The sequence below is a fragment of the Geotrypetes seraphini genome, chromosome 18, assembly GCF_902459505.1.
Source record: "Geotrypetes seraphini chromosome 18, aGeoSer1.1, whole genome shotgun sequence".
Taxonomy (NCBI): Eukaryota; Metazoa; Chordata; class Amphibia; order Gymnophiona; family Dermophiidae; genus Geotrypetes; species Geotrypetes seraphini.
Window position 1 is genome coordinate 8,165,404 of NC_047101.1, and position 24,230 is coordinate 8,189,633.

The 24,230-nt window shown below is 44.1% G+C and overlaps 2 protein-coding genes across 6 annotated transcripts in view; one reads left to right on the forward strand and one right to left on the reverse strand.

The window, feature by feature from the left end:
• Nucleotides 1-2,489, forward strand: part of SEPTIN8 (septin 8) — a 78,356-nt gene extending 75,867 nt beyond the window's left edge. For 3 of the 5 annotated variants that reach the window (XM_033927349.1, XM_033927350.1, XM_033927347.1), the window contains exon 10: nucleotides 500-665. In XM_033927349.1, coding sequence (XP_033783240.1) covers nucleotides 500-665 — 166 coding nt within the window. Of the gene's footprint in view, nucleotides 1-499 lie in introns of all 5 variants that reach the window. The other 2 variants (XM_033927348.1, XM_033927346.1) reach the window with 2 other exon arrangements.
• On the reverse strand, nucleotides 2,080-23,685 carry CCNI2 (cyclin I family member 2). The gene is made up of 5 exons (XM_033927354.1): nucleotides 23,324-23,685; nucleotides 11,567-11,724; nucleotides 10,024-10,158; nucleotides 8,052-8,126; nucleotides 2,080-2,360 (listed from the first exon to the last, which is right to left on the reverse strand). The coding sequence occupies exons 2-5, from the start codon at nucleotides 11,678-11,680 to the stop codon at nucleotides 2,118-2,120; spliced, it is 567 nt and encodes a 188-aa protein (XP_033783245.1). The 5' UTR covers nucleotides 11,681-11,724; nucleotides 23,324-23,685; the 3' UTR covers nucleotides 2,080-2,117.
• Between the last annotated feature and the right edge of the window lie 545 nt (nucleotides 23,686-24,230).

The following is a 24,230-nucleotide window of genomic DNA, read 5'->3' on the forward strand; positions in this document are numbered from 1 at the left end:
CAGATATTGTGATGTCATAATGCCTCATTCCACCAGTGCCTAAGAGCTAATCACATCAGTGATGTCACAATGACTTCATTATCCTTGGCTCACATAAGAATCAGAGTATGAATGGCCACAACCACTGACCCAAAAGCTTTGCTTTGAAGAATGATTGAGCAGCAACATTCCAGAGCAGATATTGTGATGTCATAATGCCTCATTCCACCAGTGCCTAAGAGCCAATCACATCAGCGATGTCACAATGGCTTCATTATCCTTGGCTCCCATAAGAATCAGAGTATGAATGGCCACAACCACTGACCCACAAGCTTTGCTTTGAAGAATGCCGGTGTAGAAGGACTGAGGTTGAAATAGACACTAGAAAAAGACATGGGATTATTTCCCGCGGTTATCCGCGGGGACGGGAACGGTGATGAATTCTGTCACCGTGTCATTCTCTAATTTGCATCTCAGCCTTGGCAAACGCTATTTTGATTTGTACCTGTGCTTTCTTCAGCAGATCGGTAATAACAGGAAACCAATCGGGAGTCAGCCTCTCCAGCTCTAAAGTGATGATCACCAAGGCCAATGTGGAGCCCTTAAACTGCACCAGCTGGTGGCAGGCCATACAGTGCTGCAATTGCCTAGTCAAGAACGCAACGTGGCGGGAAGGATTCATCTGAGCAAGTCCGTGGAGCAGCTGGGGCCAGCTGGACATCACCATGGCATGGAACTGAAAGAAATGGTAGGAAAGTAGATATATCAATGTAATACATCCAAGCTCAACTGTGGACATCCTACTTTACGTGTGTTATTGGCCAAAAGTGCAAATTAACACGGATTTGCACCAGGAGGCCCGGAACAATCCTTCCCTTTCACCATGTGCGAGTCGGTCAGTGACGTACTTACTAACCATTCAACCGTTTGAGCTTGTAACAACTGTGAAAGGCCTTGTATTTTCTGACTATATTGAGCTAACTGCAATATTTTATTTATTATCCAAATGGTTTCTTGTTTTAAAAGACTTGGAAGATTGCAAGTGGGCATTTGGGAAGAGTCGCACTGCTTCAGGGTTATGAGGAAGCGAGTCGTTACTGGTTCCACTAGATAAGAGTGACATTGGGGAGATAAAGCAACTAAAATCACAAAAAAAAACCCGCCAAGGATTTCAATGACCCAAAGAACGGGGATTCTCCTTTCTGGGTGTTTGTTTATCTTTTTTTTTGGTTTTGTTTTAATTGAATGGTATTCTGAAAATCTCTCCCCATTTGAGGAGCAGCTGCCAAGCTGCCCTTTAGCAGAATCCCAAATTGTACTAAATACACAGAAAACAAAAACGAACAGAGCACAAACCATTGAAGGGTGAACTCAGGGCAGGTTTAAAGCGGGGACCGCAGCCATAATGGAAGGCGGACAATTTTTAATGCCAAAAGTGATAAAGAGGACAAAAGGAGACCTAGGAAGCAAGAAATAAAGGCCGAGGATGTGAGGGGCGTTATGTTCCCGGCATCACCCCAATCCACATACACTAAGGGCTCCTTTTACGAAGGGGCGCTAGGGCCTTAACGTGCGCTGAATTACCGCGCGCTAGCCGCTACCGTCTCCTTTTGAGCAGGCGGTAGATTTTCGGCACGCTAAAACCGCTAGTGCACCTTCGTAAAAGGAGCCCTAACTTTAAACCAATCTAGGACCAAACCCTAAAGAAAACCCGACAGATTATCAAGTGCCAGAAGTGTTATGACTTGATGGTTTCCAGATAAGAAAGGTTTCTAAGCCAATCTCTGTTTAAAGTGTCGTGACAGCTGACAGCCTTTTATGTACAGTATTAGAATAGAATGGAATACAGAGTTAAATATTTTTGCATTGTCTATTTAAAATGGAAAAAAAAATATTTATTATTGACATAGTCTAGGTATCTTTCTAAAAGAGATTTAGTTGTCCTTTAAAATGGAAGTCTAGTGATCAAATGGAATACTCAAGTTTCTACGTTCTTCAAAGACTGATAAATAGTTTAAAACGTCACACGCACAGGGATGTTTTCCAATCTTCCCCCTCTTTCACTAAGGCGCGCTAGCTCGATTTAGCACGCGCTAAAATGCTAACGCGTCCGTAGAATATAACGGGCGCGTTAGCGTTTAGCGCCTTAGTAAAAGACTCCCCGCTCGTTTTGGCAAACGGCTCCATTTTGTTGCACAAGAAGGAACGTTGCTGGTTTGGAATTTGCGGGGAAAACTCACCGTGTTCAGGAAATCCACCGGCGTTGCTGTAAATAGATCCCAGTGAAGTTTATCTAGAATGATCCTTTCCATTCTCAGAATTTCCGCTGTAGAACATTTGCAACCGCTCTCCACCGCCAGCTTCTTCACTGATGGCAGTACCTTGTTACAACAAAGAAAAAAAAAAACAACAAAAACCCAAGTGGTGAGGTCAATCAAACTCCTGTGTTTTCTTGTCCTTCTTGACTGACAGGACCACATTAATAAATCATATGAGGCTGTGTGTTATGACTACTGCGTGTGTTGCTTTTATTGCGGTGGATGGCATAAAGGCAGGTTACCAGCTATGGCAGGGATCTCAAAGTCCCTCCTTGAGGGCCGCAATCCAGTCGGGTTTTCAGGATTTTCCCAATGAATATGCATGAGATCTATGTGCATGCACTGCTTTCAATGCATATTCATTGGGGAAATCCTGAAAACCTGACTGGATTGCGGCCCTCAAGGAGGGACTTTGAGATCCCTGAGCTATGGCATCTCGCAGAATTCTGTGAAGAAGAAGATTATGAATGTGAAGCATTGGGAAAAGCCTTATGTAGGGTCACAAAGACAAGGGTGGCACAGATTGAGGTGAAAATGGTAGTCCGGTGAATAAATGGCCGTGCTGCGGAGCATAAAGTTCAAAACGATCTTTGTTTCCAGGATCAGAGGCCAGACGTGGCCTACTTGAGAAGAGTAGGGCAAACATTACTAAACGTTTCAAATTTAGAGGTACCCTTGGGGACTGAATCCTGTGGGAGGAATTAGAAAACAAATTCCTACAAATGTGCCCGTATTTGGTTTCTACTGGCAAGCTGTAGAAGTTTCCAGGGCATTAAGGATGAGCAAAAAACGCTGGTGGGAACTAGTTTTGAACTGTAAAATGAATTGTTGGATTTTTATCTTTTTAAAAAAAATTCTTTATACCTTCCTTAAAGATCATTCTGGAAAGCCAGTCGTAAATGTTAGATCTTGGTATTGGTTTGAACCTGGTTTAGATGTACTGTGGAACAGTTTAAAGCAAGACCTTGTTGTCAGTCACTTTTTTTTTTTTTTGGGGGGGGGGGAGGGAGGGTTGGGGCAGCAACTCCAAAGGAATTTGTATTCTGCAAAATGTGACAGGCTGAACCTCAGGTTCCAGACAGTCTTTCAGGTTTACAGCCAGTGCTCGTCACACTTGCATTGCACCAATGACAGCTTCCTTCCGGAGCTCAGTAGGCCGATAGTGGCCATGTAAGCAGCAGGCTAAGATAAAACAAAACTAAACAGAAACCCTGTTATCTGTGAAGGACCTTGTAATAAGGAAAACATGGCCTCCTTCTGTCTCCCAACCATCTGCAAGATGTGGCTAAGAGCAAGGGTATTTTGCGTGGTATATTAGAGCCCATAATGGTTACGGCAGCAGACTAGGAATCATTGAACCTAGGGTCAAATCCCATAGCGGCTCCTTGTGGTCTGGGGGGGGGGGTGGAAATCCCTCATTGTGTGGTTGCCAGGCATCAAATCAGACTGAAGGTCACATCTGGGAAGTCCTTTCCAATGCTTGCAGATGCATATAAAGTACATTCCTCCCTCCTTATTTGTGGTTTCGGCACCCACCGTTTCAACTATTCGCGGTTTTTGGGGCCGGGACCCCCTCCTTAGTGAATCGACCTTACCTGGTAGTCTAGCAGTGACGCGGGGCAGAAGCGATCACGAGACAACGGGAACTGACGGCAGCCATTTTCGATGACGGCTCTGCACGGAGCAGGAGTGTAAGAAGATCGCTTCTGCCCCGTGTCACCGCTAGACCAGGTACGGTCCGGGAGGCAGGAAGGGGTGGGTCAGAGTCAGCCTGGAAGTTATTCGCGGGCTGGCTCTGCCCCTAACCCCTGCGAATACGGAGGGAGGAGTTGTACTCTCCACCACCCGAGAGAGGTGGTGGAGAGTAAAACTGTGACTGAGTTCAAAGAAGCGTGGGATGAACACAGAAGATTTAGAATCAGAAAATAATATTAAAGATTGAACTAGGCCAGTTACTGGGCAGACTTGTACGGTCTGCGTCTGTGTATGGCCGTTTGGAGGAGGATGGGCAGGGGAGGGCTTCAATGGCTGGGAGGGTGTAGATGGGCTGGAGTAAGTCTTAACAGAGATTTCGGCAGTTGGAACCCAAGCACAGTACCGGGTAAAGCTTTGGATTCTCGCCCAGAAATAGCTAAGAAGAAAAAAAAAAAAAAATTTAAATTGAATCAGGTTGGGCAGACTGGATGGACCATTTGGGTCTTTATCTGCCATCATCTACTATGTTACTATGTACTGTATTTGGGGCAAGAGCAAGGCATAGGCAAACTTATCACGTGCCTAGGGCCCTTTCACTCATGCTTCTGCTGGGAGTGAAGGTGGGTGTCCACAGTGGTGTCAGTATTCTCCCTATCTCCTGTGCAGGTGTTTCTTACAGGTAACTCCATGTCAACTGGTCCCCGCTTGATATCTTTCATGGATAAAAAAAAAAAAAAAAGTGGCCCCCTAACTCTGGACCTAGATGAGACCATGCCCCAAAACATTGAATATCTTCATTAGAAGACCCTGAAAAAAAGGTCATCAATTTCTGAGATGGTCGAATCGGCAGTCCACCGTGGTCTGCTTCTTTCTCATCTTTCTGCTTTTCTCTGGCAGATAGAACCATAGGGGGTCCTCTTGGTGGGAGTTTTAAAATGTATAGTGATACCTTGGAATCTGAACTTAATCCGTTCCAGAACCCCGTTCGAGTGCCAAAGCGTTCGAGTTCCAAGACAATTTTTTCCATTCAAAATAATAGAAACTGGATTAATCCGTTCCTGGGTCCCACAAACTCAAATTTTAACAGGAAATACGCTGGATTTTAAGGTAAAATATTAACAAATATTCCAAAGCAGCATTCAGATTCTGGGGCACAAACACACACATACAATGTGCAGGGCGTTCGGATTCCAAGACAAAATTTACTACAAAAAAGAGTTTGGATTCCAAGTCGTTCTAGTTCTAGGGGCGTTCGGATTCCGAGGTACCACTGTATTTATGTTATGATGGGGGGTCACAGGGTGCTTGTTTGCTTAAGATTAAGCCTGCAGAGCACCATCAGAATGAATGGGAAAAGACGGAGTGCAGAGGAACAGAGGAGAGAGAGAGAGCGCACCTCGGAGGAGATGAAGAACTGGAAATGTATTTGAGTAAGAGCACTGGTAACAGAGCCCTACATTGGTTCAGTCTTCAGCCCTGCATCGCTGGCACGAGATAGGTCCACAACATTTCCTGTTCTCATTCAGCTGTCGAACTCTCTCACACTGTGGTAACCTTCTCCCCCTTCCCCCTCAGTATGCTCAGTGGTATTTACTGCCTGTGGCATGGAGGAGTGGCCTAGTGGTTAGGGCTGCTGCCTCAGCATTTGCAGGTTCCAAGCCCAGCGCTTCTCCTTGTGACCCTGGGCAAGTCACTTGACAATCCATTACCCCAGGTACGTCAGATTATGAGCTATGTTCCCTCTAAGCCAGTGGTCTCAAACTCGCGGCCCGGGGGCCACATGCGGCCCGCCAGGTACTATTTTGAGGCCCTTGGTACATTTATCATAATCACAAAAGTAAAATAAAGCAGTTTCTTGACCATATGTCTCTTTAGCTATAAATTACAATATTATTATTAAGACTTAGCCAAAAGGAAAGATTTATCAACTATAAAAAGTTTTACCTCATGCAAAATTGTCATTTCTTTAATAAGACATTAACTATTTTTTTCTGAGGCCCTCCAAGTACCTACAAATCCCAAATGTGGCCCTGCAAAGGGTTTGAGTTTGAGACCACTGCTCTAAGCTGAGCACATAAGCAATCGCTCGTAAATTCCAGGAGGGTCGCTCACAAAAAATACTTGCAAATCTGGAAAATTATTGGGTTTTAGAACTTGGTCGCTCACATGAAAAAAAATTTGCACGCCCCCGGACAATCCTTCGAGGGAGCATCGATTGGTAGCCCACCGGGACAGATAGGGAGAAATACTCGAGTACCTGAATGTAAACTGGTTTGCCCCGAAGAGATTCCAGAATTTTGCTTTGTTTTACAAAATTCCCTTCATAAGTATACACTAGATGACATGTAGGTTGCGTGCGCATAAGTTTGTCAGTTTTATGAGCCTCTGCGTGCATAAGGATACAACCGCCCAGACAAGCATCATTCTTTGACGCGACTGGTCCTCGAAAACTAACGGAAATTAATTTTAATTTTTCTATGCAGTAGTGATCCTAACTTGAGCAACAAAGCAACCGAGGCTTTGTTACCGTTTGGATCGTCTTATCTTTGCAAACTTGGATTTTCAGCTCTTGACAGAAATTAAATTTAAAAAAAAAAAAAAGAGAATGACTACAGATGGTGAATGATGAAGTGCATGTTTGCGTGTCAATTATTGAGCCGCATTTAGAGTTAATTTGCACTCAAAATAAGAACATCCCTCGCACTGATTAGCAATTCTATTACTTTATCCGCCTTTTACAAAACCGTAGCGTGCCTTTCAGCACCAGTCGTGTCGATAACAAGCTCCAGCGCTCAGAGAATGCCTGTGAGCATCAGAGCTATTACTGCCGTAGCCAGCGCTAAAAACCGTGCTACGTTTGTGTTGTTTTTTTTTAAAGGGGGGGTTAGTTTCACTGTTGTTCACCCATACATGGCTTAAAAAACTTTAAATAAATAACTCTTAATTTTTTTATTGGTTTGGCAACTTTATAATTTCAATTATAATGTGCCGCGAAAAACGTTTGCTTAGACTGTAAGCGGTTTATAAATACTAAAAATAAATAAAATAATTTGCTCTAAATCAGTTTGTGGTAGCTTTTTGCAGCAGGAGGCTGTTCTCCCAGTTGCTTTGGTGGCTTCCAGTGCTGGGTACAAGCTCCGTAGCTGAAACTACCTGGGATTCCCTGGCTAAAAGTGTCAGAAACGAAAAGAGGGGAGTCCAACCTTGTCTGCAGTGAAAAAACCAACCAGGAAGAAACAAGCCCAAACTGCAGAAATGTACAACGATGTAGGCAAAATTTATTGTGACAACCAAACTATATATTAAAACCTTTTTACCAAACAGGGGACCCAACACGGTCCGTGTTTCGGACAACCTTCATCAGGGGTCCATGGTAGAAAAGGGAAAAAACATATGTCACAACAAATGTTGAAAAGTATATAATAAAGCCAAACTGATGTTATGTAACGCCGAGAGTCACTGTGAATAGTAAAAATCGCTATTTTGGCTTTATTATAGTTTGGCTTTATTATATACTTTTCAACATTTGTTGTGACATATGTTTTTTCCTTTTTCTACCATGGACCCCTGATGAAGGTTGTCCGAAACATGGACCGTGTTGGGTCCCCTGTTTGGTAAAAAGGTTTTAATATATAGTTTGGTTGTCACAATAAATTTTGCCTACATCGTTGTACATTTCTGCAGTTTTGGCTTGTTTCTTCCTGGCTAAAAGTGTGCCTGCTTGGGATATTCCCGGTTGAATTGTTTGGCGTTTGAACTGTGGCCCAGTTGATGGCTGTATCAAAAGACACCACTAGTACTGCAGTGAACCAGCCTGCACTTAAGAAGACCAAGCTAAAATCTGAAGGCGTGCTGAAAGATTTGAATTTTACATTTCTTAAAACAATTGCAAAACTTAATTCTATTTCTGGGACTTCTCTGAGCAGGGACACAAACTGTCTCTTGGTGATATAGTGATTTGCAGTCAATTGATTTCCTTGTCTAGCAATGTTCAGTCCAGCTTTCCTGCTGAAGAGCTAATGCCTCAACGTGCAGCTCCTCCAAGTAAAACGGACTAACCTCGTCTTCTTCACTGGTCTTAGCAGCAAGCAGAAAACAAGAGATGGCAATGCAATGGAGATATTTCACTTGTGCCTGGTGAGAAAAGTGAGAGGCAGTTAGGTGTCGAATGACCATCTTCTTACATAAAGCGAGTAAAGAGCAAAGCGTCACAGGACGGCAGCCATCCTTGGATCTTACTATCTACACCCCGTTTTCGTTCTGTATTACAGTGAAAATGACACGGGTCCAAAATCAAGGGCTGCGTGCTTCGGGTCCCAACAGATGTCAGCAAAGACTCTTTGGCTTCCTCGATCAATAAAATGTGTCTGGTGCACTTCATAATACAGTGGTACCTCGGTTTACGAGTGCACCGGTTTGCGAGTGTTTTGCAAGACGAGCAAAACATTGGCAAAATCGGCGCCTCAGAAACCGAGCGCGCCTCGATTTGCGAGCGCCCCCCCTGCTAGCCGCACCCCCCCCCCCCGCCGAGACCTGAGGTTCCCCAACCCACCCGAACCCTCTTCTTACTTCAGTGTATCCTCCGCACCGGCACCGGCACCGGCACCAGCATGTCCTGCCGGTGCCCGAAGATCTGCCTCCTATGCTGGGCCTTGAGCATGTGGGGAAACTCGCTTTGATAAACGAGCATTTTGGATTACGAGCATGCTCCTGGAACGGATTATGCTTGTAATCCAAGGTACCACTGTACTTACAAAACCAATGCGTCTATTGCATGGAACGGGGTTAAGCATTAAGATAAAGCAGAAATCTCGGGCCGTTCTATTGCCCAGCTATTCCGTGGTACTGTCCAGTGGCTCACTACTCAATTAATCAGCCTTATCCAAAAATTCAGAAATCACGATGCGTACGAAAACGCTTGGTAAGGTAAAAAGTGTGTGTGTACTTTGGGCCTGATTCTACATATATCACCTAAAAAATCGGTGCCAATTAGGGCTGCGTTAAGTGTGATTCTATGTTAGGAACAGTGGCGTTAAATGTCGCTATGCATACTAACATACTTTTAGGTGCACCCTATTTATGTCCGGGATTGCTTAGCCTAAATGCGTGCGCCTAAGTTCTGCACAGAATGACACCTTAGGGAGAGGCAATAGCGGATGGGCAGAATGGCCTTTACCTGCCATCATGTACCAAAATATTTCTATAGCCATATGCTCTATGACCTCACAATGCAGGTGTAAAGAGCCTTAGCCAATAGGAAGAGGAGATGCAAATGTTAAGAGCCTTAGCCAATAGGGAGAGGAGGAGATAGTGGATGCTGCAGATGGGCCATTTGGCCTTTGCCATCATGTTACAATGTTTCTATAACCATAAAGCTCTATGACATCACAATGTAGCTGTAAAGAGCCTTAGCCAATAGGAAGAGGAGATGCAAATGTTAAGAGCCTTAGCCAATAGGGAGAGGAGGAGATAGTGGATGCTGCGGATGGGCCATTTGGCCTTTATCTGCCATCATGTTTCTATAACCATAAAATTCTATGACATCACAATGCATCTGGAAAGAGCCTTAGCCAATAGGGAGAGGGGGAGAAAGTGGAAGCTGCCTTTATCTGCCATCATGTTTCTATGAAAACACGCCTATGATCCACCCCCCTAACCACACCCACTTTTAGGTAGGTGCTTTGGACTAGATGCATACCACTCTGTGCCCCTAACTTTCAATTACAACTACAAGGTGTCAATTATTGGCGCCAATTAAGTTAGGCGCCTACATCTAGCTTTAGGCAGACTTTATGGAATTTGGATGTCTGTATATTGCCCTGCAATGATATTTAATAAACTTAGCACTGCAGGGCAATAGTCAAAACATTACATCCATAGAAAACTAATAAGTCTGCAATTTAAGGCAAAGTCAGCCCTAGGCTGATTCACTGAAGTCTATTATTACCATATGAAATGCACACCTCCCAATTCTTTCTAATAATGTATGCATGCTTTAGAGGCAAGGAACGCAGCTGAAATGAAAGCCTACCTTCACCGAGGCCAGCAATCGGTTCAGAATGTTGACAGCCAGGGCAAACGTTTCTGGCTGAAACAGGAACTGGGAAGTCAGTTCTCCAATCCACAGCACCGCCTGCTCATAATGGAATGGGGAGATGTCCGTGCCCTGGCAGGAACAATGGAGTTACAGCAAGGGTTAAGAATGCTGTGCTGAAGCAGTCCAGAGTGGCAGCAAGTGGGCAAACCAGTTCTGGGGGAGGGAAACCTCTGGGACTACCTTCCTGCCACAGAAACACAGCAGGGGCCTGGGAGCTGAATTTCAAGCTAATGCAATTCAGAAATCGGCACCTCGGACAAACATTTGCAGTTTTAAGGATTTGTTTACAGAAAAAGGTAGTACATTTCATACCATCGGACGAGCGCCCTGAGGGAAACAGGGGCATACTTTACCTGCAGGTATTTTTTGAGCAATAAACAGCATTTTCTGAACACAAACATCACGTGGGAACGGCCCAGGCCCAGGTTTAAGATTTGGACAACCAACAGATTTCAGGGTTTGCTGGGAGGGGGGGAAGGTTGCTAAAAATCCCAGACAGAAAGACCAGCGAACCACTGCGATGCCCCTTTTGAGGCAGCACATGCTTGCAGGTCTAAAGTGGGTAATATGCGCTGGCAAAATCTGGTACCCTTAGCAGTTGCCTGAACTCTCTGTGATGGGGAATGGTAGAGGCAGCAGATCCTCATACTGGCTCTAGAACAGGGGATCTCAAAGTCCCTCCTCGAGGGCCGCTATCCAGTCGGGTTTTCAGGATTTCCCCAATGAATATGCATGAGATCTACTGGCATACAATGAAAGCAGTGCATGCAAATAGATCTCGTGCATATTAATTGGGGAAATCCTGAAAACCCGACTGGATTGTGGCCCTCGAGGATGGACTTTGAGACCCTTTCTCTAGCAGGTGCTTAAGCCTGTGTTAACTTTCATCAGATGTTTTGCGACGCAGAGAATACGCCTACCTCCCTCCCCGACCTGGAGTATGTAACTGACCAACAAGTGCTGTCTCTGGGACTTCCAAATGGAACATGAAGTGTAAATCTCAGACCTTTAGTTCCAGGTTACCACGTGCTGCGTTTAGCGGATAAAAGCTGTACCACATGTCGGTGCTGACAAGAACCTGATGGCAAGACTAGTAGGAAAATCCTGTATCTTTGGTCCAGCGCCAATAGAGCTCTCTTCTCTGTTCCTCTGGGCTTCTAGCTTCCTGGCACTTCTTAACTACCTAGGGGGGTTGTCCCCTTGGTTTGGTCTTGTTTCTTTCTCCCTTTATGTGGCCAGTCATCTCAGTGACAATCCTTGGCCAGAGGCTGCAGCTCTTTGTGGGACTCAGTAAGCATGCACCCTGAGTATGGTTTGCAATGGATGAGACCCCCCACCTTCCATAACAGCCCCAGTCCTTGGAGAACAGAGGGGGAGGGGGAGGGGAGCGGGGGTGGTTCATTAGCAAAAATGAACTCACTGGTTGCTGCCCAGTAACAATTACACAGATCTTCAAAATAAATGCAGTAAGCAGTACCTTGATTGTACAGTTCTGAAAGAACGGCACTTTCCACTGCCTGCTTTCCACAGCTAGGGCATTCTCCAACATAAAAGCAAGCCTCTGGTTCTCCGAAGGCCCTCTGAACTTCATAGCAGCCCCCTGTATCAGTTAGTCTCGCAGGCAGCCGCAGAGATCTGCATGAATGAAAGAAGCCAGATCAACAAACTGCAATGGCATTAAAATGGAACATAATAATAATAATAACTTTATTCTTCTATATTGGCACAATCTTGCGACTTCTAGGCGGTTTACATTCAAGAGAGCTGGACATTCAGCGATTTACAATATGTAGAAGGAGTACAGAGTACACTAGGGACTTGAGAAATCGAAATTACAAAATATACTGTTTGCTAAGAATTTCAGAGCAGACCTCTAAAGAAAAGTCGCAGCTTTCAGAAAAAAAGGAAAAAAATGAAAATTACAATATATAGTTTGTTTAGAGATTCAGGGGTGGGGGGGACGACATATTAGAAGAAAGGTCCTGAAATTACAAATGCTGCTCGTTTAGGATTTCAGAGGGCATTTTGAAAAGAAACAGAGTGTTTGGTGAGGTTCTGTTTAGGTGATATATCTGTCGAATAAGGTAGTTTTTATGAGTTTTCTAAAAGCTTTGTAGGTCAGTTCGGCTTTATTAATGTACCTGTCTAGCCAATGTTGTTATTTGTTCGCTTGGTGCATGAAAGTTCTGTCCAGGAAGGTTTTGTATTTACAATTGGTTATGCTTGGGTGTGCCAAAAATGCTGCCACTGCTCTGCTGTAAACTGGTAAGCTACTGGTATCTGTGGAGAGAAGCCAAGTCCCAGAAAATCCAGCAAATAGCCAGTGTTAACATAACTGGGTCACTTGTGATTTCTCCATCAACGAGAACCAATCCTTTGCAAGTTAACATTTTTAAGTAAACGGTGTTCTGGAGAAGACTGAACGCCATCATTTCTGCCAGCTCTGCGCTCTGCATGTTACATTCGAAAACAATACGTTTGCGTTTAATTTACTAGTAAATTCTGGAGGAAAACTAAATAGACCCCATCCTATTGCTCTCATAACTAAATGAAACAACCGTCTGTTAAATAATTAACAGAGGTCAGCAAGTGAGGCACAATTACTTCCATAATACTGACAACACAGTCTAGACCAGTGTTTTTCAACCTTTTTACACCTATGGACCGGCAGAAATAAAATAATTATTTTGTGGACCGGCGGTTGAAGAACACTGGGCTAAGTCATGGGCCAGACTCCGCCCATCTCTACCCAATCTCCACCCCAGACCCCGCCCCCATAATAGTACTAATTGCACCTTGCACATCCCGTGCCTCATCTGAAAGCCTTCCCTCTGACGTTGCAACGTTGCAACTCCGACTCCAGGTACCCGAAATTTCCTCCGACTCTGACTCCTCGACTCCAACTCCGACTCCACAGCACTGGTTAATTTTCAGATTGTTAAAATGGAATGTCAAGTTGAGAGAAATGAGCATTTTCGACACCACCTTCTTTTTGCTTTTAATCAAGGTTCTAAGGCCGCAGAAGCTGCTCGCAACATTTGTGCTGTGTATATAGTAGGTGCTATAGCTGAAAGAATCGCTCGTGATTGGTATGCCAAGTTCAAAAATGGAGTCGGTAGATAAATGTTCCGACTCCGACTCCTCAGTTTTTTGTACTTCAGACTCGACTCTGACTCCAGGTACCCGAAATTTCCTCCGACTCCGACTCCTCGACTCCGACTCCACAACACTGGTTAATTTTCAGATCGTTAAAATTGAATGTCAAGTTGAGAGAAATGAGCATTTTCGACACCACCTTCTTTTTGCTTTTAATCAAGGTTCTAAGGCCGCAGAAGCTGCTCGCAACATTTGTGCTGTGTATATAGTGGGTGCTATAGCTGAAAGAATCGCTCGTGATTGGTATGCCAAGTTCAAAAATGGAGTCGGTAGATAAATGTTCCGACTCCGACTCCTCAGTTTTTTGTACTTCTGACTCTGACTCCGACTCCAGGTACCCGAAATTTCCTCCGACTCCGACTCCTCGACTCCGACTCCACAGCCCTGGTTTTAAAATCAGACTCTGAATCAGCCCACCGTGACCCACTCGGCTAGAGCGACCATTTTTAGTGCATCCAGGACCCACTCCTCAGGATATACCCAGTTAGTTCGGTTTTCAGGATATCCACAACGAACACACATAAGACAGATTTGCACAAATTGCCTCCTTTATATGTAAATCTGTCTCATACATATGTGGATATTCTGAAAACCTGACTTGCTGGGTGTATCCCAAGGACAGGATTGAGAACCCCTGATCTATACTCAAGTAATACTGAAGCACCTTTTCTCTGTTTAAGGACATGAGAATGGCCTGACTGGATCAAGTCAATGTTCCATCTAGCCTAGTCCCATCTTCATGGAGGCCAATCCAAGTCACAAGTACCTGGCAAAAACCCAAACAGGAGCAGCATTCCATGCCACCGATCCATGGCAAGCAGTGACTTCTCCCATGTCTGTCTCAAGAGCAGTTTATGGACTTTTCCTCCAGGAACTTTCCCAAACCATTTTTAAACCCAGCTACATTAACCGCTCTTACCACATCTACTGGCAGCGCATTCCTGCGCTTAACTATTCTCTAAGTGAAAAAAATATTTCCTCCTATTGGTTTTAAAAGTATTACTCTGCAACTTCATCAAGCGTCCCCTATAGTCTTTGTAAATCTTGATGCAGTAAAAAAAAAATCGATCAACTTATACCCGTTCTTCACCACTCAGGATTTTGTAGGCTTCACTCCTATTTCACCCTCAGCCGTCTCTTTTCCAAGCTTAAGAGCCCTAACCTCTTTAGTCTTTCCTCATACGAGAGGAGTTCCATCCTCTTTTATCATCTTGGTGCTATGTACCAAAGCTCCTCCTTAAATACACTTTCCTTTCCAAACGACAGTATGTAATTATTAACCCGACAGTTTTCATTTCAGGTTTAACAATTTTTTCTTCCTCAAGTAAACTTGCATCTCAGCTATAAGTAGAACAGTGGTTCCCAAACATGCCCTGAAGACTCTTTAGCCACTCAGGTTTTGAGACTATCCGCACTGAATATTCATGTGAAATTTGCACACCTGACCTCCTCTGCATGCAAATCTCTCTTAGGAATATTCATTGTGGATATCCTGAAAACCTGACTGGGGGGGGGGGGAAGCCCTTGAAGTAGGGTGAATGCAGGGTTCCACGCTAGGAGTCACAGTCCAGGAAAAAAGATCTGGATGTCATCGTTGAGGATACGATGAAACCCTCTGTTCAGAATGCGGTAGCAACCAAGAAAGCGAACAGAACGTTAGGAATTATCACGAAAGGAATGGAAAACAAAGATGAGAAGGTTATAATGCCCTTGAAACAATCCAGGGTGTGCAATTCCAGTTGCCACATCTCATAAAAAGGATATAGTGGAATTAGAAAGAGTACAGAAAAGAGCGATGAAAATGATTAAAGGGATGGGATGACTTCCCGGTGAGGAAAGGCTGAAGAAGAAACGGCTCAGGGGAGATATGACAGAGGTCTATATAAAATACTGAGTGGAGTGGAACAGGTAGAACTGAATTGCTTGTTTACTCTTTCCAAAATTACTAGGACTAGGGGAGATAGAATGAAGCTACTTAGTAGATATAAAACAAACTGGAAAAAAATATTTCTACACTTAGTAGTCCTTTTACTAAGGTGTGGTAGCTGATATAATAACATAACAAAACTTTGGGGTCCTTTTCTCAAGCTGCGGTAGGGGTTTAACGCACGTTAAACCGCCCGCCACACTAGCCGCTAACGCCTGCATTGAGCAGGCTTTTGAGTGGGCCGCGGGGGTTAGCGCGTTATGAAATGTCCGATGCGCTAACCCCGCTAGCACGGCTTGATAAAAGCACTCCTTTATTCTTCTATACCGCCATAATCAAACCATTTCTAGGCGGTTTACACAAAAGAAGGCTGGACAATCGGCAAAATACAGTACAAATAATTAAAAATACAACAAGTTTCTTAAATATGTTCAATGTCTAATTTTGTTAACAGTAATATCCACGTTTAGGAAATGAATTTATCAAACAACGCTGACTTAATAACTTTTCGAAATGCTCCATATGACAGCATTACCCCACCAGGACTGCTGCTTACTTGCTTGAAATGCAAGAGTCCTATCCAAAAAAAGTCTGGTATCCGCAGCCAGTAATTTTTGGATAAGCAAATAGATTGGAATTCCTAGTTATCCTCGTTGGGCTATAGAACGGCTAGGTTTGAATAACTTCCTAAAAGAAAAGTTCACAAGCCGTTATTAAAAGAGACTCGGGGAAATCCACTTGTTTTACTGTTTAGAACCTCGCCAGGTACTTGTGACCTGGGGCTTCGATCTGTCCCAATATGGCAACTCTTACGTGATTTAAGTTAAATTACTAATGCGTGCTACCCATAGAATATAATGGGTGTATTAGCATGTGCTAAATTGATTAGTACGCCTTAGTAAAAGGACCCCTAACTGCTTGCACACGCCATGAGTTTTGAGAAATCGGGATAACGGGGGACTCTGTAGGGCAATCGGCTCTGGCGCGCCTTAAAAGATGGCTATCATCCGCTCAGGCACATTTGAAAAGATAAGAAAAAGACTTTTTTGATATTAATATTTATAACTGAAGTCAGATTTTTGGATAGTGGGGCCTTTTAGTGATATCGAGAAACGTTGGCTTGACCCGCACGTGTTTCGGCCAAAATGGCCTGCCTCAGGAGCCTTAAACTCCATTATTTGATTGGTGTGACCTACTATAAATGAAACACGCAGAGTACGGTATCTTCGCCAAAATTCATACTTGAATGAGGTGTTTCATTTATAGTACAATCTAATATAATAAAACGCTAAGCGTGCATGCACACTCCTGCCTGCATGTTCCCTGATCCATATGTCCGTGGCAGGCAGGAGTGCGCATGCGTGCATAAAAAGGTCCCTGCGGTCTTGCTGGCTCCCCCCTCACTCACAGTAAGTAATTTTTTCGTCGGCAGCTCCCCCCCCCGTCACACCCTTACTCGAAGCACCCGAACCCCGTTGACCCTCCCATCCCTTCCCGCAGTCTGGCCGACTCCCTTAGTCCCTTGCCGCTCCCCCTTTCCGACTGAAGCAGCAACCGCAGCACTCTGCACACACTGCTTCAAGGTGTTCTACTGCACTGATTTGCTCTGCTGCATCTCTGATGAGGTCATCAGGGACTTGCCAAAGTAAATCAGGGCAGTAGAAGGCCCCGAAGCAGCGTGTGTAGAATGCTGCGGACGCTGCTTCAGTCGGCAGGTTTGTCGGGACCACGGGAAGGGAAGGGGCGGCAATGGACTAAGGGAGCCAGCCAGACCTCGGGAAGGGAAAGGGGGGGGTAGGGGAAAACGCTGCTACTGCACAGGGAAGTGGTGTGGGGGGAGGGAAATGGAGGGGGAGGGAATGCTGCTGCAATTGCTGTACAGGGAAGTGGGAGAAGGGGGAAATGCTGCTGCTGCACAGATGGAGGGGGAGGGATAGAAGGAAAGACAGACAGTGGGAGGGAGGGAGACAGAAAGAAAAGAAGAAAGACACAGGAGCAGGGAGAGACACAGAAAGACAGACAGACAAAGGGGGCCAGGGAGAGAGACAGACAGAAAGAAAGACAGTGGGAAGGAGAGACAGAAATAAAGAAAGACAGACAGACATATATTCTAGCACCCGTTAATGTAACGGGCTTAAATACTAGTATAATATAATATGAAAAAAGTTTTAGGGAAAGCAGTTTAGGAGAAAGTACAAAACCCACTAGTATAAAGCTATAACATACACTTTTAAATTTTTGTTTTGTGTGCGAGACCTCAGTGTGGATTGGCAAGTCAGGTAAGCGCTCAGCGCTCAATGCTTCAACCCTTGTTTGAGCGAAAGCTCAATACATCACACACCATCATAGCATCAACCCACTTTTGTGTGATAATAAATTAGTGTAAACCACACCAAATTAACTGTGAAAAAGGCACATACAATCTCATAACATAACTTTATTTTTGTATATCGCCACAATCAAAAGAATTCTAGGTGGTTTTCACAAAAGAGAAAAACTGGATTATCGGCGAAATACAGAATATTAATAGCAAAGATACCAAAGATATAACATATTAACTAAAAAGACTGTAAAAATGTTAGTACAGTAAAATTATTATGTTAAGAATAAAACCTCAAATCAGGAGATAAATTTATCAAATAGTACTGTCTTAATTTCTTTTCGGAAGGCGCCATAAGACAGCGTGGCTCCGCTAATGTAGTTATCCAACCAGGACTGTTTTTTACTTGCTTGAAATGCGAACATCCTATCTAAGAAAGACCTAAATTTACAGCCTAAAACAGTGGTTCCCAACCCTGTCCTGGAGGACCACCAGGCCAATCGGGTTTTCAGGCTAGCCCTAATGAATATGCATGAGAGAGATTTGCATAGAATGGAAGTGACAGACAGGTAAATCTACTCCATGCATATTTATTAGGGCTAGCCTGAAAACCTGATTGGCCTGGTGGTCCTCCAGGACAGGGTTGGAAACCACTGGCCTAAAACCTTCGGGTATGCAAACAAGTTACAATTCCTGGTTACCCTCACGGAGTTATATAGCATGAAATGAGATAAAAGGTAGGTAGGGGCCAGTCGACTTAAAACAAAGACATGAAAATTTAAAGATTATTCGTGCTTCTACGATATGCTACACAGCCCTAAAAAATGTAAAGGACTTATCTCTAAAAGAGCACCAAGCAAGGCTAACTCGGCTGCAGATGATCCTGCCGCATGAGCGGTATTTTGTATCTTTGCTCGTCTTTTCCAGCTTCAGCAATTCTTAAAGCAATGGCGGTTCTAGTGAATTTCAGTTTCAGATCACAAGTCCTTCGTCACACCACTCAAGTAATTGAACATTCAGTTTAAGGCTCCTGAGGCAGGCCATATTGGCCGAAATGTAATGTAATGTAATTTATTTCTTATATACCGCTACATCCGTTAGGTTCTAAGCGGTTTACAGAAAATATACATTAAGATTAGAAATAAGAAAGGTACTTGAAAAATTCCCTTACTGTCCCGAAGGCTCACAATCTAACTAAAGTACCTGGAGGGTAATAGAGAAGTGAAAAGTAGAGTTAGAGGAAAAATAAAAATAAAATAAACATTTTAACAAGACAGCATTGATCTAAATACTTTGTCGAGCCATCGCGCAGACTTTTATGATTACTGAATAAACTTCACAGCAACATTTCTCGATATCTCCACTGTGGGTTTTTTTTTTTCCATTTCCGTTTGGATTGTGGAGTTTTTTTCTCTCCAGGTTTGTTTGCCTTTTAGTAACGAACATTTCACTTTCCTATCATTCTCCTCAGGTGGTCGGATGTCTGGATATTTTGGATTGCAATCTCACTAGCACAGGTGTCTAATTCCCTAGCCCCTGTGTGTCCTGTTTGTCTGTTTTGATCAGACTGTAAGCTCTATTGAGCAGGGATTGTCTCTTACAGGTTTAATATACGGTGCTGCACACATCTGGCAGCTGTAAATAAATTATAACTACCAGTAGTAGATTACAAAGCTTGGTAGTATGACAGGGAAGGAGGACTTGTTGCATTAAGGCAGGGCTGGACAACCACAGTTCTTGAGGGCCACAAACCAGTCTAGTTTTCAAGATTTCGACAATGAGTATGCATTGGATTTACAGTATTTGCATACAACCGAAGCAGTCCAGTAGACTCTCCGTTAACCAGCACCCATGGGGATTGATAGTGCCGGATAAATGTTGCTTCAGAGTTACTGTTAAAATAGGCCTACCTAATACTATACCCCATACCATAAACTGTTCCAGACAAACTATCAGACATGTGGTTTGCAAAATGTGGGCGTACTCAGGTGTGGCGTGCCAAGTTTATATTTATATTTCCGCCAGAAATTGATTTTACAGTATTTTCAAAGTATTACAGTATTTCTTTGATTTTTTTTTGATTTTTTCCTGCTTCCGGTTAACAGAGAGTCTACTGTACATGTAAATCAATCTCCTATATATTCATTGTTGAAATTTAACGAACTGGTTTGCGGTCCTTAAGGACCATTAAAGAAACGATCCGGAAAACAGTCTATCAGTGGAGTGGGATGGAGGCTATCATTCTACGTAATCAAAATGAAATGTGTTTGGGGGAGGAAGTAGCCTAGTGAAACTGAAATGCTAAGAACCAAGGAAGACATAGTATAAATGCCACTGACTAGCACTGGGCAGACGAGATGGACCGTTCAGATTTTTATCTGCTGTCATTTACTGTTACGATGTTCCTTGTGAGCTTTAGCAAGTTTCTTTTCTCCTAAGAAAGATCTTCAGGGCAGGGACACTCTATCTGAACACTTATCACCACTGTACAGCCCTGCATATATCCAGTAGTGCTATAAAAAGGATTATTATTACAAAGTCTGCCCACCCAAGAAACCTCCCTCCCTCTCATCTATTAAACATTCCTCTGGAGCGACCCCACACCTGTCTGTCCCATCGTCCCTTGAAGTCAAGCGTGCTGCTGGCCTCGACGACCTGACGTGGAAGACCATTCCATCGATCAATTACCCTTTCAGCGAAGAAGTATTTCCTGGTGTCCCCATTAAATCTTCCCCCTCTGAGCTTTAGCGGATGTCCTCTTGTCGCTGAATGCGGCCCGTGATGTATTTGAATGTTTCTATCATGTCCCCCCTTTCTCTGCGCTCTTCGGGAGAATATAAGCGCAGCCTGCTCAGACGTTCTTCCTTGCATCCTCCCCCCTCCATGCAAATTTCCAGCTGACATCCTACCCCTCTACTAATATCTCCCCAATGACCCTATCAAGTAACCAACCCTAAACTACTTCTTCCCTACTAGTAATCTTCAATTCTCCTCCCTTCCTCAATTTCTCCCCTTTGCATCTACTATTTAATTTCCCCTACATCTACTGTGTAAGCGTCCCCTAAATTGTAACTTCCTGGATATGTCCAGCTGTCTTATTCTGTAATCCGCTTAGAACTGCAAGGTACAGGCAGAATAGAAGTCACTAATGTAATGTAATGTAATATGGGAGATCTTTAAGTCCTGAGACCATCCTAGTTGCTCCTTTTACAAAGCTGCGCTAGTGGGGTTAATGCGCGTGACTTTTCATCATGCGCTGACGCCCGCGCTGGCCAAAAACTACTGCCTGTTCAAGAGGAGGCGGTAGCAGCTAGCGTGTCCAGCGGTTTAGTGCGTTCTATTACACGCGCCTTTATAAAAGGAGCACTTAGTGGACAGAACTGAGGATTTAGCTCACATCTTTCCTGTAAGAGCTCAGGGTAGACTAGAGGCCCAAAGTAGAGAATGACACGGTGACAAAATTCATCACCGTCCCTGCGGATAACTGCGGGAAACCATCCCATGTCATTCTTTAGTGTCCATCTCAGCCTCAGTCCTTCTCCACCAGCATTCTTCAATGTAAGGCTTGAGGGTCAGTGACCGGACCCATTCATACACTGATTCTTATGTGAGCCAAGTATAGGATAGTGAAGCCATTGTGACATCACTGCTGAGGCTGGCTCTTAGGCATTGGTGGAATGAGGCATTATGACATCACAATATCTGCTGTGGATACCAGAGACTGTCATTCTTTAATGTCTATCTCAGCCTCAGTCCTTGTACACCGGTATTCTTCAATGCAAGGCTCTGAGGGTCAATGGCTGGGCCCGTTCATGCTCTGATTCTTCCCTCTCTCCTTAAAGAATGACATGGAGATGGTTTCCCGTGGGGATGGGAACGGTGACAAATTGTGTCCACCGTGTCATTCTCTAGCTCAGTGTATCGCAAACTGTGTGTCGTGGCACACTAGCGTGCCTCCTGAGATTTCAGGTGTGCCACGGCAAATTGGGGAGAAGAGGAGCGTAATTTTTCAATGATGACATTCCCTATGTCCGGGTGAGCGTTGTCTTGAAGAATGAGTGGCCCAGCCAAGAGCAACCGAGGTCGACTGTGCATTTTTCTGCAAAAAATCACGATAATACACTGCTGTGACACTCCTTCCACGTGGAACTTTGTCTGTGAGGACGATGCCTTCATGATCATAAGCAAAAATCATCATTTGTTTGACTTTTGATTGAGCTCGTCAAAATTTTTTGGGCCGTGGGGAAGATGGAGCTCTCCACTCGTCATTGAAAAACTACACGAATTCGGCTGGGAGGTGTTACCTCATGCTCCCTACAGTCCAGACACGAGTCCACCAGACTTCGACCTTTTTCCAAAGTTGATACAACCCATGCGTGGACACCATTTTGCATCTCTGGAAGAGCCTTCTTCCGCCGTTACCCGAGCCATTCGACAACTGAACAAAACGGTGTCTTGGATGGAATAATGAATCTTCCCGGGCGTTGGGACTCGGTCATTGCAAAGCAGGGAGACTCTATTGAAGGATTGTAAAGAAATACTTGGGGAAAAAATAAAACATGTAAATTTTTAAAAAATAGTGTGTGTTATTTATGAAATGACCCTTGTAATTTTCACTTCAGGTTCTCAATTCCAAACGCCTCTCTAGAGGTGAACTAGACCCTAATGTACTAACCTTCATTTATATTTTTCTTATCTGAATGTATTTTTTTGCCACTTCTTGCACCTTCCTTCCCTGTGATGTCAGTCTTAAGTCATGTTACCTCCCCACCCCATCACTAAATTTTGTGATTTTTTTTTTTTTTTTTAATTTTCCTTTTAAATTTATTTTATTGACCATAAACCGTCTAGATATATCTTGATGGACGGTATATCAAGCATATAATAAACTTGGAAACTGGGAATCACTCTGAACTGAATCCGTTTCAATGCATTCAGACACAATTTGCACTTACCTTCAGCGCAAAATTAGCACATGCGTTGGAGTGGTCTGCACATGCCATGCACATGAACAAGTGCACAGTTCTGGCGCTAATCACTCCTAGGGCAAGAGTTAGGTACATTCCTGTCCCAAAAGGGCTCACAATCTTACATTAATCCCGGAGCAATGTGATAGTTCTCAGATCATTCCCAAAAGGATGATCTAAAAGACACTGTATTTTTGTTGGAGTGATTGAGAGACAGCTTTAATTGGAGACCCAGTTAGTTATTGCAGGGAGGGTGCTTCAGAAATAGGGCAAAGCCAGGCCCTTAAGCAAACACACTGCGAATATAATAACGCTAGACTGTGTATTACACCTCAGAGCAGCTCCAAGTAGAGCAGATTCTTATATATTTTACAAGAAGACAAAACAAGAGCAAAGTTATGGCGTTTGTCTCTAATTTGCAAAGCTGCATTTCCGTCGATCTTGAAACCCCCATGGACGACATTCTTCAGTACCATGCATTAGTGCCACAAATATTTAATGCAATGGTTACTTAAGTGCACTAAGCCCTAATCATATATCGAATGCATCCGTTGTACTTGTTCAAAGACCAGGCTTTTCCCAAATTTGCATTAAACTATGCCTAACGGTGTTTTTAATAACTACACCCATGCACAGAACTGCAGCAGCTTCGAAAAGTCCCCGAAATGAAAAGGGAAAGAAACAAGATCACGTGACGGGGCAGGACGGCAGCTCTGCAAATTGCAAAAACATTTCAAATAATAATGCAAAAAGAAATCGCAACACAAAACAGGTGGGGGGGGGGCATTGCGAGCCCCTCTCTCTTGCTCCATCCCCAGGATCTTAGTGCATGAGAAGTAGTAAGGTTCCGATCTGCTTTCTTACCTCCCCGGGACTTCGGGTTTGGCAGCTCATGGGGGTGGGAGCAGCGGAGGGGGGGGGGGGTTGTTCTCTCGTCTTTCTTCACTCTCCCCCTTCCGCCATCACTCGACGTCCACCAGAAGCAAAGGAAGGCAAGTGCGAGTCCAGCTCTGCTGCCCAGCGGAAAAGGGGGGTCGATCGCTCTGCAAATCCAGCAGCACCCCGAAATCCGGGATCATATTAGGCTGAGATCCGGTTAGGGGGGGGATGAGAAGGCTGATCTGGGACAGAAGTCCGGAGGGGGGGGTGTTTTTTGTTTTGTTTACTGCCCGGACGGTGGGACGGTCTCTGCGGGTTGTTTGAATACGACGAGCTCCGCCTCGGACTGTACGTTAAGTGCGGACGTGAGAGGATGCAGGGAGGACCGGAGCCGCACGGGGCGGAGCCTCCTGAGGGACCGCCCCCGGCTCCTCCCCCCTCCAGCCATCTGCAGAACGGGTATCGACCAAGCCCCTCCTCTCAAGTCTCACCAGACCCAGACGGGTTGCTTCCTGCTTGCAGCACTTTATAATACAAAAACAAAATCCCACATCTCATAAGAAGAAGAATAAAAGGTTTTATGCGGTTTACAATAGTTAAAAATACTGTACTACAAATTGAGTAAAATTTACAAAGTTAAAAACTAGTAACTAAAAACCTTAAGATCAGTTATTGTATAAGATTTTGCAAATCAACTACCTAAGTGCCTCAAGAACAAATATGTTTTTAGATGTCTCCTAAATTCCTCATAAGTATCAGTAAGCGAAAGCAATTTTTCCAAATCTTTACCCCATAATGCTGCCTGATCCCAAAAAAGATGATTGTCTGTTTGAACTAGGAGGACTTGATTGGAAATAGGAGCTCAAAATGTTCTTAGAGCATTGCATATTGC